This window comes from Mustela nivalis, assembly GCF_964662115.1.
Source record: "Mustela nivalis genome assembly, chromosome: 2".
Lineage (NCBI taxonomy): Eukaryota > Metazoa > Chordata > Mammalia > Carnivora > Mustelidae > Mustela > Mustela nivalis.
In genome coordinates, this window is record NC_139021.1 from 182,773,212 (window position 1) to 182,789,177 (window position 15,966).

The window sequence follows — 15,966 nt, forward strand, 5'->3', positions numbered from 1 at the left end:
ACACAGCTTCCAGGAGGTCACCTGGAAAGCGGTCCTGGGAGAGCAGCAGGTTCAGACCCTTCCTAGGACTCGCTCTCGCTCCCATGTGTAGATGCGGTTAGCCTTTGCAGCCTTCAGGGCAACTGAGCCCTTCGACACCCGTGGGGTGACCCCATCCCCTCTTTACAGAGGAGGACACCGGCTCAGGAGGGGTCAGGGCTCTGTATACATCGTGGAGCCAGAAGGGGTGCAGGGCGCCCCGCGCTCCCCCGTACCGACTGCAGGAGCCGAGGCTCGTCCCCAGCCAGGCCACTTCCTGGTGCCCGGGGCCAAGGCGGGAGTAGGAAGGGCCTCTCCCGCCTGTAGGAGTGCGCGTCGCACCTGCCACCCTCGGCTCGCGCCCGCGTCCGGGCAGTGGGGGCCCAGCCAGGGCCTCCCCGGAAGGGGCACCGGCCTGGGCGAACGGACGTGCAGGCCGGCGGGGGGCTTCCCGGTGGGGCGGGCGCCGGGCTGCGCTCCCCGCGCCGGACACCAGGCGTCGCCCCCGCTCCTCGCTGCGCCGGCCCCCGCCCCCGCCGCGGAGCCCGAGCCGGAGCCCCAGCCGGAGCCCGAGCCGGAGCGGAGGCGGCGGCGGGACCCGGCCGGACAAATTTCCTGCTCGGCTGCGGGCGGCAGGAGGCGGCGCCAGCGGCGCCCGGACCCCGCGGCCTCCGCGCGTCCCCACCACCGTCCTTCGCGCCGGCGGGGACCGAGGGGCGCCCCGGAGGGCGGCGGGCGGGCGCCCGGGAGATGCGGAGCCGCCGCGGCGGCGCGATCGGCGCGACCGGACCGGCCCCCCCGAGGTGAGCGCGCGCGGGGTGCGGGCGGGGGCCGTGCGCCCCTCGGGTGGCCGTGCGCCCCGGGCGGCCGGAACAGGCCGGGGACGCCGCCTCGGCCGCCGCGGCGGGAGGGAGGGAGGGGCCGCGCCGGGTGCGGGCTCCCGGAGCCGGGTCCCTGGCGGCCCCGCGGCGCGCCGGGTGCCGGAGGCTGGGGACCGCGCGACCCTGGCCTCGGCGCCCGGGACCCGCCGCCGGACTTGGCCGCCGCCTCGGCAGCTCCCGCGCACCCCCTCGGGAAATGGCACACAGAGAGCGTGTCTGCGGGTGGCGACGGGCTAGGGGTTGGTGACAGGGACGTAGGTGGAAGCGGGCGAGAGCGCGAGGGGGTCCCGCAGGGTGTGCTGGAGGGCGACACGGTGCAGACAGGAGCCTTCTGAGAAAGTGACTCGGAGTTGCGCCAGTCTGGGAGGGGCGGGGGCCGCAGTTCCGATGCTGCCCCGAGGGTCCCGCGCCCTTGCCTCGCAGGGAGGGGAGCGTGAAGTCCGGGAGGGGTCTCGGACATGCTGCCTGGAGGAGCCCCCGGTGGCGAGCGCGCCGCCTGGCCCAGACAGGAGCGCCAGGATCTGCAGTGTCAGTGGTGTGGTTGACCTGTCAGAGCTCCTGGACCAGAGGTCAGCCCGGTGCCACGCCTGCCGCCTCCTGGGGACCAAATGGGGAAGGCTGGAAGACCCATCCGGTGGAGAGGCAGAGCCAAACCCTGCCAGACCCTCCTGGACCTAACCTAAATTCCTTCCTGGTGGGCAAACCTTTCTAGAAAGGTTCACGTTCCGATTGCAGAATTGTACCGATCTGTCTGGAGTCAGGACCACTCTCCATCTGAGTTTCAATGCGGGAAACTCAAGCAAAGAACGAGTTTAGAGCGAGTTGAATGGTGACCCGCCAAGGCTGGTGGCGTGTTTTAGAAATCAGCGGGTCTGTGTTCGGTCAGCTCTTGATCCCAGGTGCCCCTTGACCCGGAGTGCCTGGAGGTCTTTGTGTCCCCACAATGGGTGGAATTCTGTGTCTGTGAAGTAAAGACTCCTTCCCGTTTCAACGGGGAACAGAGGGAGATGTGTGCGGGGTGTCTCCCAAACCCATGTGCTAAGCCAAAGGAGGGGATGCCATGGGCATGACGTGATGGGGGGCACAGGATGGCTAAGGCTGGTTCCTGATGGCCATGGTCATCAGCCTGATATGGGACAGAGATTTGTGTGCAAATAGCGCTGGGGTGTGTGCTTTCTGAGCCCAGGCTCTGGGCCTTCAGGGAGGAAAAGGCTGCTGCTGACATAGGAACAGGCACGAGAGATGGGACCACGCTGTCAGAGGACACCTGGTCCTTCCGAGACATGGCTCTGCCTCTGATGGTGACCTCAGCGATAGAGGTCTTTTGATACTGATACCTGTGGATCAGTGCCCCCTTCGAGGGAAAAAACAAAAACAAGAAGACCTAGACTCCCAGTATGAGGACATGAGCTGGGGGCTGCAGTGGTGCCTGGAGAAGGCCAGGTCACTGTGTGAATCCATGATTTTGATTTGAAAACATACCAAAGCCCATCACATCAACCTCCTGCACCAAATCAGTTGGGAGATGGGGATGAGGGAATGACTGTCACCGTGACCCTTCTGGGACCCCTGGGAGGTCCAGAGTGAGCATGGGGCACTGTAGCCTCGTTCCCATGCTGTGCACAGAGGCCACTTCTCTCACGTGTGTGCAAATCAATAACCCCTGATCAGGGCTGCAGCAGCGGTGGGAGGGGATGTGGGGGCCGAAGGTGCGTGAGGGGCACAGGGAAGGCGCATGCCCTGGAAACCCACAGCAGTTGCTGGGTGGTTAGTAATGAAGCTGGAGTGAGTTTCCATTGGTCAAAACCTATGGTTCCTTCACACTACGCCCTACTGATCCTCTTGGCTCTGTCTCTACGACTGTCATCCTTGTCCAAGGTACCTCCTTTTATCAAAATTCCCTCCTTGCAGGTCAGAGGTGAGTTTCCAGTCTAGACCACTCCTCGGTAATTCCCAGACCCAGCTGCCCCCTTGACCCTTCTTCTGGAATATCCCCTGCCCCAACTCAACAGCTCCCAAAGTCAAACCCCAACCCCCACCAGCGCAACACGTTCCCACTGTTTCCTCACGTTATCCATCTGACCACACCAGCCTCCCCAGTGCTTTGGAAAGACGGGCTGGATTGGAGTTTCCCCGAGCACCCACCAGTAGGCTCTTCATAACGGTCATTGGGCAGATGAACAAACGGCCAAGTGGAACATTCTAGGAGTTTATCTCTGAAGTGGATGAATTTTACTGGATGTCCGCGTGGTCAGTAGGCAGACGCACACTTCTGGTGGTGCGGATCGGACTGGGTCATGGAGAGATGAGAGAGGTCCATCTAGGACTTTGTGGCCAGCTCTTCTGGTGATACTGAGCACATGCCGAAATGACTGAGCTGGACCAGGCAGACTCCAAATGACCTCTTGGAGGCAGGTTTGGAAGCAGGGAGGGAACGCCATGGAAGCCTCCCCCCAATCCTTTACTAGAGCTACACTTGCAGAGCTTCTGCGATCAAAATAGGAACAAATGTATCCATTAGGATAAAGACGGGCCTTCTTAATATTTGATTACCGGTAAGAAAAAAACTGTAAAACTGTCCGTTTCAAGAGCATCTCCAGTTCTCTTGCTGGGCTCTGTCCTAGTGAACCAATAGCTCGCTGCTCCCGAAGGCACTCCCCCTCCACCCCCTGCTTTCCAGATCCTCAGACGTAGGCTGCTCTGAATCTCCTTCCCCTTTTTTCCATCTTAGAAACTCCTATTCACACCTCACAGCCCACTTCAAATGCCTCAGGCTCCTCAAAGCCTTCCAGACCCCTCCACCTAAGAAAATCTCTCTTCCCTTGAGTTCCATAGAAACTTAACTCTACCCATCCTAGAGCACGTATCAGACTCAATTTTGTGTCCGCCTGACTTCTTCAAATAGTTTCTCTCTTCCACCAGCTGGTCAATGCTCTTAGGGTAGAAGGTGTGTCTTTGAGAGTTTGGATTTGAAGTTGAGGTATGTGTTGACATGAATCCTGGCTCCGGTGTGACCTTCCCTACGCTCTCCAAATTTGCTGCCGCAGTGTTCTCTGTAGAATGGGAGTGAGAATCTGTACTGCATGTGGCTATTCTGAGAGTGACAGGTGATCCGCATAAAGTATAAGGCAGATGACTGGCCCTCGGGAAATCGTGTCAGGCTAAAACCCTAAAGTTGTGCATTGCATGCATTAGGAACCGATTTGAACGAATAAATTAACCAAGTCAGAACTCATATTAATAGATAGGTTTTGCTTGTCATCCAAAGCTTTAGGTCAAATCAATAAGGTGTGACATGCTAGCTAACTTTATTTTTTACATGATAATTTGAATAATTATGTAAATTTCATGCAATGAAGGGTTTTAATCTCATAATGCCACCACTTACCTGCACTTCAAGACCAAGTCTGTCCTTTAACACGCACCATCGACTCTTCCGTGTTAGAATGGTTTATGGGGCCAGAATGCACTTTTTTATGCACATTATGACCCTGTGCTCGTGGACTAAATGAAACCAGTCTGTGGAAAAGACAACACAAAAGGGAGCTAAACCAGAGGCCAGCAGCAGGGTGGGCTAGCGCCCAGGTGTAGACCCAGGGTCCGAGGAACAACTTCAAGAAGGGAGCGTTCAGCCGCAGGAGCTGAGGACCACCCCCGACACATTCCCCGGCTGTGGAACACCTGGTGGTGGGAAGTGCGGCCCTCGGCCACCTCCCAGCCCCTCGAGGTTCCCGAGGCTCCCGCGCACTGACCAACCTCACCCTCGTCGCGGCTGCTGCACGCGTCTGTGCTGACGCGGAGGGGCTCAGTCCGTGGCTGGGGCCTCCTCCCGAGCCCAGCTCATCCCTTCACCACAGTGCTCTCCGCTCTGGGTCCCGGAGCTACCGAAAGGAACGTGTGGCTCGTGGGAACATTGCTCATGCTTACTTTTCGAATACTGACTGACCCTACAGCAACCCAAACTTTATTCTGGAGGGGGAGCTTCACATTCGTTTGTCACCTGTATTTTTCCCCAGAGCAGAGTGCTGGATGATATTCTAGCAGGTGAGGGTTTTGGACCAGCTTCCTCTGAGCTAATAGGGGTTTTGCTGAATGTTACTAATCCTCGAGCAGACACAGGTGCAGGGTGGTGGGGGTTTCTGCCAGCTGGAGGCCGGGAGATCCCTAGTTTGGGGATTACCAAGCCAACTTCCTTTTCTCCTCTTGGTCTGGCTGCTGTTCCCCAAATGTCATTTGTCAAGGTCCGCCCCATCCAGGTGTTTTACTCGGGGAGTTTTGATGTGGTTCACAGCCTCTTTGAACTTGAACAGCACCCGGCTCAAAGCCAGAAATGTGGGCATTATGCCTTTCTTTCAACTTTCAACTCCACAAATACTTCAAAAGGGCTGATGACGCTTATGAAATAGAAAAAAGTTAACACTGTGTTTCAGGCAAACAACTTTTCTATTTTTCCCCATGAAATGGGAAGCAAATAAATATTTTTAAAAGGATGCCTATTTTAAAAGATCTTTCCAATACAAATCAAGACTTTCTGGGGCGCCTGGGTGGCTCAGTGGGTTAAAGCCTCTGCCTCCGGCTCAGGTCATGATCCCAGGGTCCTGGGATCGAGCCCCACATTGGGCTCTCTGCTCCGTGGGGAGCCTGCTTCCTCCTCTCTCTCTCTGCCTGCCTCTCTGCCTACTTGTGATCTCTGTCTGTCAAATAAATATATAAAATCTTTAAAAAAAATTAAAAAATAAAAAAACAAATCAAGACTTTCTGATTCATATGGCCCATGAGTGTATATTGTATGAGATAATCAAAAGGATGAAGAAAGGTCTTCTTTTGCCCGGAAACAAATATGAACTCCATCAGGAGGTGAGGAAAAGTTTGCAGGGGGCGGGGCAGGGGGACATCCTTGATTATGTGCTAAAAGCCTGATGTGTTTCTTTGGACAGGCATTTTGATGGCAATGGTTCTTGGGTGGAGAATGAAGACTTGATAGGAAAACTTGTCGGCTAGACCCCAGACTGGGCTTCTGACCAGTAGGTCAGAGTTCGATCCAGCAGGTGGCTCATGCTGGAGTGGGAGCTCAGTGTTCAGACGTGCTCCCAAGGCTGTGTGGTCCTTTCTGGTGCGGGGGGCGGGGGGGTCTGTGGGATGCCTGGGACGCCCCGGCATCCAGCCCTTGGATGTGATGTGTGGACGGTGGCGGATGGAAGAGACAGACTGGGAGCCGTGCCGAGGGCACTGGAGGATGCTTGCAGAGGGCTGTCCCCCTGAGGATTTTACTTTGTCTGAGCACCGGCAACACATGTAGCTAATGGGATTTTGCTTTTCAGTACCAGGTTCTCGATCTCAGGCTCGGAGCGCAGAGCATCAGGATGGGGGCTGGGGTCCAACTGAGACTTGTGGCACGGAGGCTTTGGACAAGTGGCTGACCCTATCTCAGCGAGATTTCTAATCTCTCTAACGGGGGCAGTGACACTTCCCAGACAGGGTTTTCGTGTCGCCGGATCGAGGTCATGTGTAGGGAGCCCAGCCTACAGCTCGCCGGTGAGCCCATGGCCAGTGGCCGTATCCCGAGGACGGCCGGGCTGCGGTCAGGGACGGGCAGCATCGGGGCTCCTAGTCCTCCTTTGCCGCGCTTGCTTTGTCCTCGGGGGAGTCACTTAATCCCCGTTCTATAAACGCAGACATAATTTTTGGTTATTAATGTCCGTAGATCTATTTGGACATTTCCAGCTGAACATTAGTCACAGATTTTTGTACCAGGGAGCAAATTAGTTCCATTTTTCTCCTCACTCAAGATTTTAGAATGTCCGATCACGTGGCCGCTTGATTACAATGTATTATTCAAAGTGACCTTTGTACGAAGCCTTTTTATTTTGTTTCTCACTCCAAAAAGACTTCGGATTTTTCAGGCTGTTTCTCTGTAGTAGGACTTCCGTGGGCCTGTTCCCTGGCTTTCGGCAGTCTTGGCCCGGACTCCTTTGCCAACACACTCGAGTGCCCGTGGAAGGTGGGGGCGTAGCCCCTGGCGCGGAGCCCGGGGACGTGGGAGCTCCTGTTCTGGCAGGTTCCTCGTTAAACTGCGGGCACTCTGGTCTTCCTTTCTTCTCCAGTTCAAAAGGCCAGCCTCAAAGGTAGACACCCACTTGCCTGACTTGATGTCATGGCCCTGAGGCCAACCCCCACCTCACCACCCCGCTCCCGGTCTGCTTGTCTGGATTCGTGTCATGGGATAAAGCTTTTATTCTGTTGTGTAAAATATGGCATAGGTGGAAGTCCCGCCATGGGAAAGGCTGTGACTCCAGAGTGGGCTCATGGTGGAGGTCTGGTGCTCACTCACTTCCCGTTCCGGGGCTCAGGGCGAAGGGCTGAAGGAGACAGAGGAGGAGAAGGCAGTGAAAGGCAGGGCTCTTTTGGAGGTGGAATCGGAGGGGTCTTGGGCGGTCCCATGTTTTCTTCTGGAGATGAAGTAGAACCTTGTAGATGCTTCCTACAGAATTCTCTGCTCATTTTCTAGATTCCAGAAACAGGTGCTAGTGAATTAAGCTGAGAGCTCCGTATTCAGCAGAACCGTTCCCACAGATGTCCGTATTTCTTCCCAGAGCTTTCCCGTCTGGAGCGCGCTTCTCCACTGTAGTACATACAGAAGAGAAAGTAAGAGAGGAGAGAGAGACAGCAACAGAGACAAAGAGAGACACACAGAGAGACACAGAGGAAGAGAGAAAGACAGATTCAGCAGGAGAGACACAGGCTCTCAGATACCGAGGTTTCTTCTTTTGATATTTGTCATCTGCAGCTACCTCCAAATTCAACCCAGAGTGGGAGCTGGCGAGCTTAGACTTGTGTGGTCAAGAGTTAACAGGCCAGGGCAGTTTCAGAGGGCGAAGGGGTGCCATGCTTGGTGCATCAGCTCACAGAGCTAATAATCGGAGCCAAACACGGAGTCTCTGAAGCCGAAGCTTGCCCATAGTAACAGGACAAAATTAGTATAAATGGACAAAAGCCAGAAAATTTGGGTCTCTTTATTACATTCAGGGATTTACAGGAACTCTATCTGGGCTAACAAAATGTTGCCTTAGGGCACCTGCTTTAATGACTAGAAACCATGCAAATGCTCTTCCGAAGAGATCAGAGTTTTCCAGCTTCTTAAACAGGTAAAGATTCCACCCCCCCCCCCGCCCCTGCCCCGTGCAATCTTGTCTGCCCCACGACATTTGCTAATCAAACAGCAACTGGCCTTTGCTGCCACATTAATTCAAGTCATCCTCACCCCTGCCTTGTTACTAGTAAAAGTATTCCTTATAATTAGTGCTATTTTTTTTTTTTCCCCAGGATGTGGTTTTTCTGGCTCTGGGAATAGCTTTGGTTTCATAAACAGCTGAATGTTTAAGTACTCGACGTAAAAATCCTTTGAAACAGGAACCCAACCCTGTCCTTAATTTCGGAGTGAGGCTGACTCAGCGGTCCATCTCCCTAAGCTGGTGGCAGCAGTTACAAAGCCCATAAGTAATTCAATAAATTACTTTTTGCTAATGTTGCGAACATCAGCTAAAGTTCAGCCTTCCATTGGAGATGTTATCTGTCTGCCCATTTAGATTCCGTTGAGCAAAGGCCTGATGTTGGCCCAATGTCACATAAGAATGCAAGAGCCAGACATTTAATGATTTTGTACTGCTTCGTGCCAAGCAAGGCCCGCTCTGGGCGAGCCAACAATATTCTTTCAAAGGATATTTCTTGGTTTTCACCGAGTGTGTGTAGTATTTACAAGAGCCTGTAAGGTCACTTAGAAGGGACAGTTAGAGAGGTTAAACGTGTGATGAGTACCTACAGTGTACGTGCTCTGTGTTTAGTTAGTGAAGTTGTAAAACCAAATCACAATGCCTACCCTATGGTTGTTCCCACGGACACGGGAGGCTTGCAAGAACTCATCACCTCCGTGGTGTGTTAAATGCAATGCTGCTTGCAGAGGTGGGCATGCAGAGGGGATCCAGAGGGGGTCACCAGGTAGAACAGGCTTGGTTTCCAAGGATATTTTCTTGGCTGCCAACAGGGCTAGAACATTCAAGACAGAAGGGCTCCTAGGCACTTGTTCGGAAGTGAGGAGTGACATGTACTGTCTGGGGAGCAGCAGGTGTCTGGGGGCACATCTGGAGCCTAGGGACGGAGGGGATGAGAGAAGAGTTCTGGGAAAGTCTGTGACTTTCCAAACCCTCTTCGGCCATTGAGGAAGGTGGGTCTGCTTGATGCAGTAGTAGTTCTAACCTGTTGGACAGTATGGCCGCCATGGAGACTCTGAGGAAGACTGCAGATTCATTCTGTAGGAGAAGGCATGTGTGTACACAGGCTTTCTGGTTTGGTTTGGTTTGGTTTGGTTTTTATGGTGTTGAGAAAGTCTTGCCTGACCAAAGCCCACCAGGTTTCAGCTAAGGAAGACTGCATACATCTGGACCAGACCCAGATTTAAGAGATGGTGGCCTCAGATTTGGGGCTGAGTATGAGGTGCCTTAGGGGAGGCAGATACACTTCTCGAATACAGGCAGTTGACTCTACTAGGGACTCTTCACATTGGCAGGGATGATGTCCGGGCTTCACTGTGTTAACCGTTGTAGTTTTTCTTACTAAAACTTTGGTTACCGTGTACATTTGTGGGTACTGGACGGCGTCCCCAACACGGTAACATGGAAGAAGTCATTTAATTATGGCGGTTGTCATCGGAAGGGCCAGGAAGTGCGGTGAGAGTCAGCTCTACGGGTGGGCCACATTGGCCTCTGCAGGTCCAAACTCATTTCTAGTCATTGCCGAATATCCTTGCTCGTAAGTAACCGAAAATATCTCTTCTGTACCAGCTTCTCAGTTCCTCCAAACCCAAAGCCGGTTCTCCCTTTTCACCTTACATGGCATCTCTGAGGTTTGGTGGACAATTGGACATCCCTGTGTAGAGTCTATGTGTGTCACCAGCTGTGACGAGGAGCCTGAGACCTGTCCAGGGTCACATTCTCTGGTGCAGGTGCCACGGTCCCGACGCCGACGCGCCTCCTTTCCCATTCACTGCCTTGGTGGACCGACCCTTCATCCTCCCTCCTGTGTCCGGCACACTGTGTGTGGTGGGTGCGGGGGGTGGGGTGGGGGTTGGTTCTCAGGACGTGGAGGCCCTGCTTCTGCTTCCAGGAGATGAAAGCCCATCTTAGCTGTCTGTCTGGGTGGAAGGGCGTCTAACCTGGAGCAGGACCCAAAGGCTCACTGGTTCACTGCTGTGCATCCATCTCTGGGGTTTCTGCCTGGCAAAGTGCTTCCAAGGGGTATCTTAGGAGGCCGTTGCGTGTGTGTGTCTGGCATGCTTTGGTTCAGCCAGTGATTTATTATTTGTGGCATGGAAAGGCACGTCCTGAGTGGATGGCCAGTGGCCATGGGAATCGATGACGTCGATTCTGGTGATTCTCCTTTGTAATGGAATCCATTGTTGCATGCGCAGCAGGGATCTATAAACATTTTGAAGAGGTGATGCTTTCCTTCGTGGCTTGGCATCTCGCAGGTGGCGCAGCCTGAGACCCAGCTGGGGCCGAGGCCGGGGTGCAGGTCTCGGGAGCAGACGGTGTGAATGCCACATGGCCGGCAGCCGGGCTCCCCCACCCCCACCCTGCTTCTGTCTGTGCAGTTACGGCACTGGGCAAACAGCATGAGCATCCCTGAGCCCTTTGCTGGGACCTAACATTGTTTTAAAAATTCAGACCTGAGAACCACCAAGTCTGGAGACACAAAGCCCAGAGTGGAGCCGGCAGCACCCCCCTTTTCCATGTCTGATATTCAGTGAGAAGGGTGGGGAGTGGTCATGGCCGTAAATAAAGCAGCAGATGTGACAATACTAGTAGCTGCTATTTTAGCACTTGCTCTGGACGGTCCTATTCTGAGTCTTTTCGTACGTGAACTTGCTGCGCACACTGCACCATGCAAGGCCAGAGGAACACTAGGCTTGCTTTGGAAAAGAGGAAATGCAGACCCAGAGGGGGTGGGGCAGGGTGGGGACTAAATCCACGGAGGCATCCAGTGGTCTCCAAGGTAGAGGAAGGGTGTGGGGGTCACTGGGGCCTGCAGGGAGGTGGACCCCAGCTTTGCTCAGGGAGCACAGTGATGGGGGAACACCCAGCCTGCCTGGGAAAGGTCTTCACCTGAGGAGGGCCCAGGCCCCATCCTGGGGCTGGGGGAAGCCATGGAGAGCTCTGAGGGGGGAGGGGCTGTCACGCAGAATGGTTGGGGATGGCTGGGAGGGAAGAGCGGGGCCCCGACAGGCTCTCTGGGGCTCTCCTCTGCTGGGAGGTCCCAGTGTGTGTGTGCAGTGAGGTTGGGGAGTTGCGTGTCTTCCAAAGCACCCCTTGGGAATCCCAACACCAGGGAGAACAGTGGGGCTTTCACAGGGGCCCAGGAATGAGGTCAGGACTTTCTGCCACGGCGGTGGGCAGGAGGGAGGCATGGATGCCTCGCAGGACTGACCGACACGCTGGATGATGCCAACCGTTCTCGGGACCCAAGTGGGGCCATCAGGAAGGGACCAGCTGAGGGTCTCAATCGAAAGAGGCTTCCGTCCTGGCAAGTCTCCTGATGCTCTTTGCTCTCCCATAACCTTCCTCTGGCCCCTTCTGTCCCGGCAGAAAGCTGCGACGGATTACATGCCATGTGATGTTAGTGACTTCACCAGGGCCTGTTCAAAGGGTTGCTTTCATTTTAATATAAAGATTTGATTGATTGATTGATTTGAGAGAGAGAGAGCGCGCGTGCATGTGCAAGTTGTGGGGGTGGGGCAGGGGGGAGAAGCAGACCCCCCCTTCCCCAGTGAGCAGGGCGTCAGAGCTCCATCCTAGGACCCCAGGATCATGACCTGAGCCAAAGGCAGATGCTAAACTGACTGAGCCCCCCCAGGCGACCCCGAAAGGTGGCTTTTAGAAGGAGGACAGCTTGCGGCAGACGAGGCCTGAACCAAAGAAGCAGAGAGCTGAGGCGGGGGTTCTGCGCGGTTGCTCCCGGCGGGCTCCTAGCCTCAGGGGCGGCCAGCGTGGTCACCGCCGTGACACCATCCATGCGCTCCGTCGCTCAGCAGATCCAGTGGGAGACCTGCCGGGTGTAGGAAACAAAACCCCCAAGACCCGCTCGGCCTCCTTCCCCTGGGGCCTGGCCTTCGTGTCTGTCCAAGCATCTGCCCCTGGGATTCCCCCGGAAGGCTGGTCGTGGAGATGGTGTGTGGCGAGTGGGCCCGGGGCACTCATCGTGGGCAGCCCTGAGGCCCTTGGGTCATGGGGGGGAACCAAGAATGGCTTTGGTGCTGGGACCCCGTCCCTGTCCCCTGCTGTGCAGACCCTGACCAGTGTGTGCTCCCTGAGGGCCCTCTTGCCACTGAGGTGTTCACGACCAAGTGGCCGCCCTTGGAGCCAGCCCCACAGATGAAACCTGAGTGCGGGGCCCTCTGACCAGCCTTTCTCTTAAAGCCCGCCATCGTCGGTCTTGCGGTCAGCGCGCTCCTGTGACTCTGCTCCTGACCTTAGCGTACAAGGAAGACCGAGGCCAACGTGGAAGGGGGCGGCAGCATCACAGAGACGGGGTGGCTTGGGGCCGTGGTTGGGGCCTGGCCTCTCCCTAGCTCCCCTTCCTTCTTCCCGTTCCCCCCTGCCCCCGTCTGGTTTTCCCCATTCACAGCCTCACGTCTAGGGCGTCTTCTTCCAGAACCCCAGAGCCTGCCGGGCTCCCGCTCCTGCAGACGGGACACTAGAATTGATGGGGTGATTGCAGTGGCTCCGGCCGTGGCCGTGGCTCCCGTGGCTCCCGCCGTGGCTCTGCCAGTGGTTCGGCCACCTTGGGCCTCTGGCAGCTTTCGAGAGCGGGTCGCTCACCCATCAGAGCCGCCGGCGTGCCATTCTTTGGAAATGAGTAATAGGAAAGCTAGTCCGAGAAATAGCCAGTGTTTTCCCCCTGCTGTTGCCCAGTCTCAAGGAGATAACCCAGTTGCCTCATCTCATGACGAGTCCAGGGGACGGGGAGTCCGCGTCCCCCACCCCTCGTGCCCGGGGCCAGTGCTGCAGGTCTGTGAGGAATAGCACAATGGGATGATTTGCCCTTTTGTTTCTGATTGAAAATCATTTTGAATCCTTTTGAAGGGCTCTGTAGAGAGTTTCTGTTTGAGAAAAGTTCTCCCAGAACCCCACCGACTCTAGGGGAGTGACAGTCTTTCTTCCAGGTCATGTCCAATCACATGCATTTTATTCCTGGGTATCTCCTTTTTAAATTTTTTTTTTATTGATCCATTTTCTTTATTTTATCGATTATTGATGTTTTGCGTATAATACCCAGTGCTCCAAGTGATCTGTGCCATCCTTAATACCCATCACCGGGCTCACGCATCCCCCCACGCCCCTCCCCTCTGAAACCCTCAGTGTGTTTCCCCGGAGTCCACGGTCTCACGTGGTTCGTCTCCCCTGATCTCTGGCAGGAGCTGGATGGGTCTGGGGGGGAGGGGACTGACCTTCCGGCAGTTCTGCCTCTTCCAGACGCTCCTTCCCCTCGCCTGATTTCTGGTGGGTGGACGCCGAGGGCCTTGAGGTTGCAGAGCAGGTCCCCGGAACTCTGTGTGAACACTGCCTTGTCTGGCCGCAGGGGGTGAGTTCCCCGCGGGAGGGCTTCAGTGCATTTTGGGGGGAAGTTTAAACACTTCATCGAGATGCCTAAAAATCACATTAAGCACCGTGCACCAGGCAGAAAAGTCTCTGGGAACCTGGGTGTCGGAACAAATGTGAGAACGAACTGTGAAGGGTTTTTATTGAGAAAGAGTTGGTGCCTTCAATGGGGATGAATTCTGGGGGCACGGACAGGGCTTCTCTTGTCAGAAAGGCCAAGGGAAGGTGGGCCACATAGTTTTAAGATACAAGGTCACATAGCCGGGGGACAGGTCAGCCGGACTTCGCCATCGGCCCGCAGTCCTTATGTTTCCCTGTGCCCACCTCCCCTGGCCGTACTCACGGCGCTTAATAACCCGAGCCACGAGAACTGCGGGCTTAACCAGGGCAGCCTGGGCGAGTGTTCATAGGGTCCCACTGGGTAATAGACCATGGAAGACAAGGCACAATCCTCTTAACTTGGTGCTTTCATTGTTCCTAAAAAACTCTTGGTTAATAGATACCTTTTAAATCGAGAAGTTAGGGGTCATTGTTGCAATCGTAGCCGAGCTTGCTACAGAGGAGCTGTTGTGAAGAATCAACAGCCAGAAAACCCCACCTGACAGCACCGTCTCCGTGTTCCACAGACGCTTCAGAGGGGTCCCTGGGATTTGGGGAAATGCACATTCCCAGGCGTGGAGGAGGCTGTTCCTCTGAACGAGGCTAATGAGGTTTTCCAGCCTCTAGAATGGAGCTGGCCGTCTTGTCCCAACCCACCCGTCAAAGCCTTCACACCTGAGGGCCCACTTCCGTGACCGGCAAGCTGAGGTTGGCTGTGGGCAGAGGACTCCGTTTCTGCCCCTGCCTCCTGCGGATCCACCCATAGAACTGTCTGAGCCTCCTCGTGACCCGGCCACCGGCTTCCCCCAGAGAGAGACATCCCAGGGGAAGCCAGGCAGAAGCCAGGACATCTTTTAGGACCTCATGTCAGGAGTCCTGGTGTCTTTCCTGCAGTGTTCTACTGGTCAGGCAGGTAGGTCGTGTTCACGCAGGGAAGAATGAGTGGCCCTTCCCAGAGAGCACGTGGTGGTAAGGAGCCCTCTGTAAGGGTCTGTGAGTTGTGGCTTTTAGCTGGACGCACTGAATCGGACTCCGGTTAACTTGATGAGAGTAGGAACTGGACAGAAGGTGACTGGGCAGTTCAGCATCAACCGGAAGTCTGGAGAACACGGCTCAGGAAAAGGACAGGAGCCGGGGAGGCTCTGGACCAGAATTAAGGCGCGGCCACCGGAAGCTTTCGGTAAGGATGTGGCCTGTGGTCTGTGGCACTGATGCTGCTGGGCATGGCCGGCGGCAGACTCTCGGGGCTATGGCTTCCGTGAACGCTTCTGAAACATCCTTGGATCTGTGACTCACCCTGAAGAGCCAAAGCCTTGGGTAGGACTGATGGTCGGACCCCCTCGCACGTCCCTGCCACAGTCTGGCTCCAGGTACGTGGAGGGTGGGGCCGGCAGGTGGGATCCTGCCCCGGCAGGTGTAAGGGACGCCAGGAGGTCAGAAGAGAGTGTAGACAGTGAGGGCAGCCCCCAAACGGCGGACATTCACTCTGCCTGCTTTGTACTGAGCTCAAGGGTTATTTTTCATCTCAAAACCGTTTGCAGTATTACGACATTAATATATTCTTGAAAAGTTACATTGATTTGATTTGTGGCTTACAGACACTGGCTAAGCTTAATACCTTTTAGAAGTCTGCAGATAATCCTTTTGTAAAGCAGTTAATCCTTTTAGAGAGCAAATAATCACTTCTTAACCCTTTTATTTTTGAAGATCAAGACTATATATTGGGTTTTCTCAAGGCAGAGTAGCCAACACTTAAGCTTCCTCTTCTGCTCGCATTGAGGAAGTGTTTCAAGTTTCTAGATAACTGCTTGCGATCTCGCATGCTGTGTGAAACACACACACACACACACACACACACACGGAGGGTTTTTTGTTTTTGTTTTTTCCCTTCTCCACTGTAATTGATTCTTATCTGGAAGGAAGTACAGGCTATTACAATTTTCGAAGAGCTTCTATTTATTTTATCTTACCTGCAAGGCTGTTTAAAGAGCCAATTTAAGAAGTAAGACCTCGGAGCATTTGCATGGGTAAAGATGAAGGCATTGTTATACCTGGGAAGTCACATTTGGAAACACCACCTTGCCCATTTTTTTTCCTTCTGTAAGAGGCTTTCACATTACAACAGAAATATTTTTTCCATTTTCCATTTTTCCATTTCCTCGAGCTGCTTCCTGGAAAACAGAGAGGGACCCCCAGGTGACAGCGGGGCAGGAGCCTGGATGGGGTGGGTGTGGCAAACCAGGCTGGAACTAGACGCTCCGATCCAAGCAGGTGACAGGTTCTGCAAGTCCGGAACGGTCCTGATGGCCCTGGGAACA

At 54.8% G+C, this 15,966-nt stretch overlaps 1 protein-coding gene across 13 annotated transcripts in view; it reads left to right on the forward strand.

Moving 5' to 3' along the window:
* The first annotated feature begins 553 nt into the window (after positions 1–553).
* Positions 554–15,966, forward strand: part of PTPRE (protein tyrosine phosphatase receptor type E) — a 148,558-nt gene continuing 133,145 nt past the window's right edge. For 6 of the 13 annotated variants that reach the window (XR_014309113.1, XM_082721518.1, XM_082721523.1 and 3 more), the window contains exon 1: positions 556–821. Coding sequence is in view for 6 of the 13 variants with exons in the window: in XM_082721528.1 (XP_082577654.1) it covers positions 769–821 (53 nt within the window). In the remaining 7 variants the exon portion in view is untranslated. Of the gene's footprint in view, positions 822–14,855; positions 15,019–15,966 lie in introns of those variants that run through there. The other 7 variants (XM_082721521.1, XM_082721536.1, XM_082721541.1 and 4 more) reach the window with 3 other exon arrangements.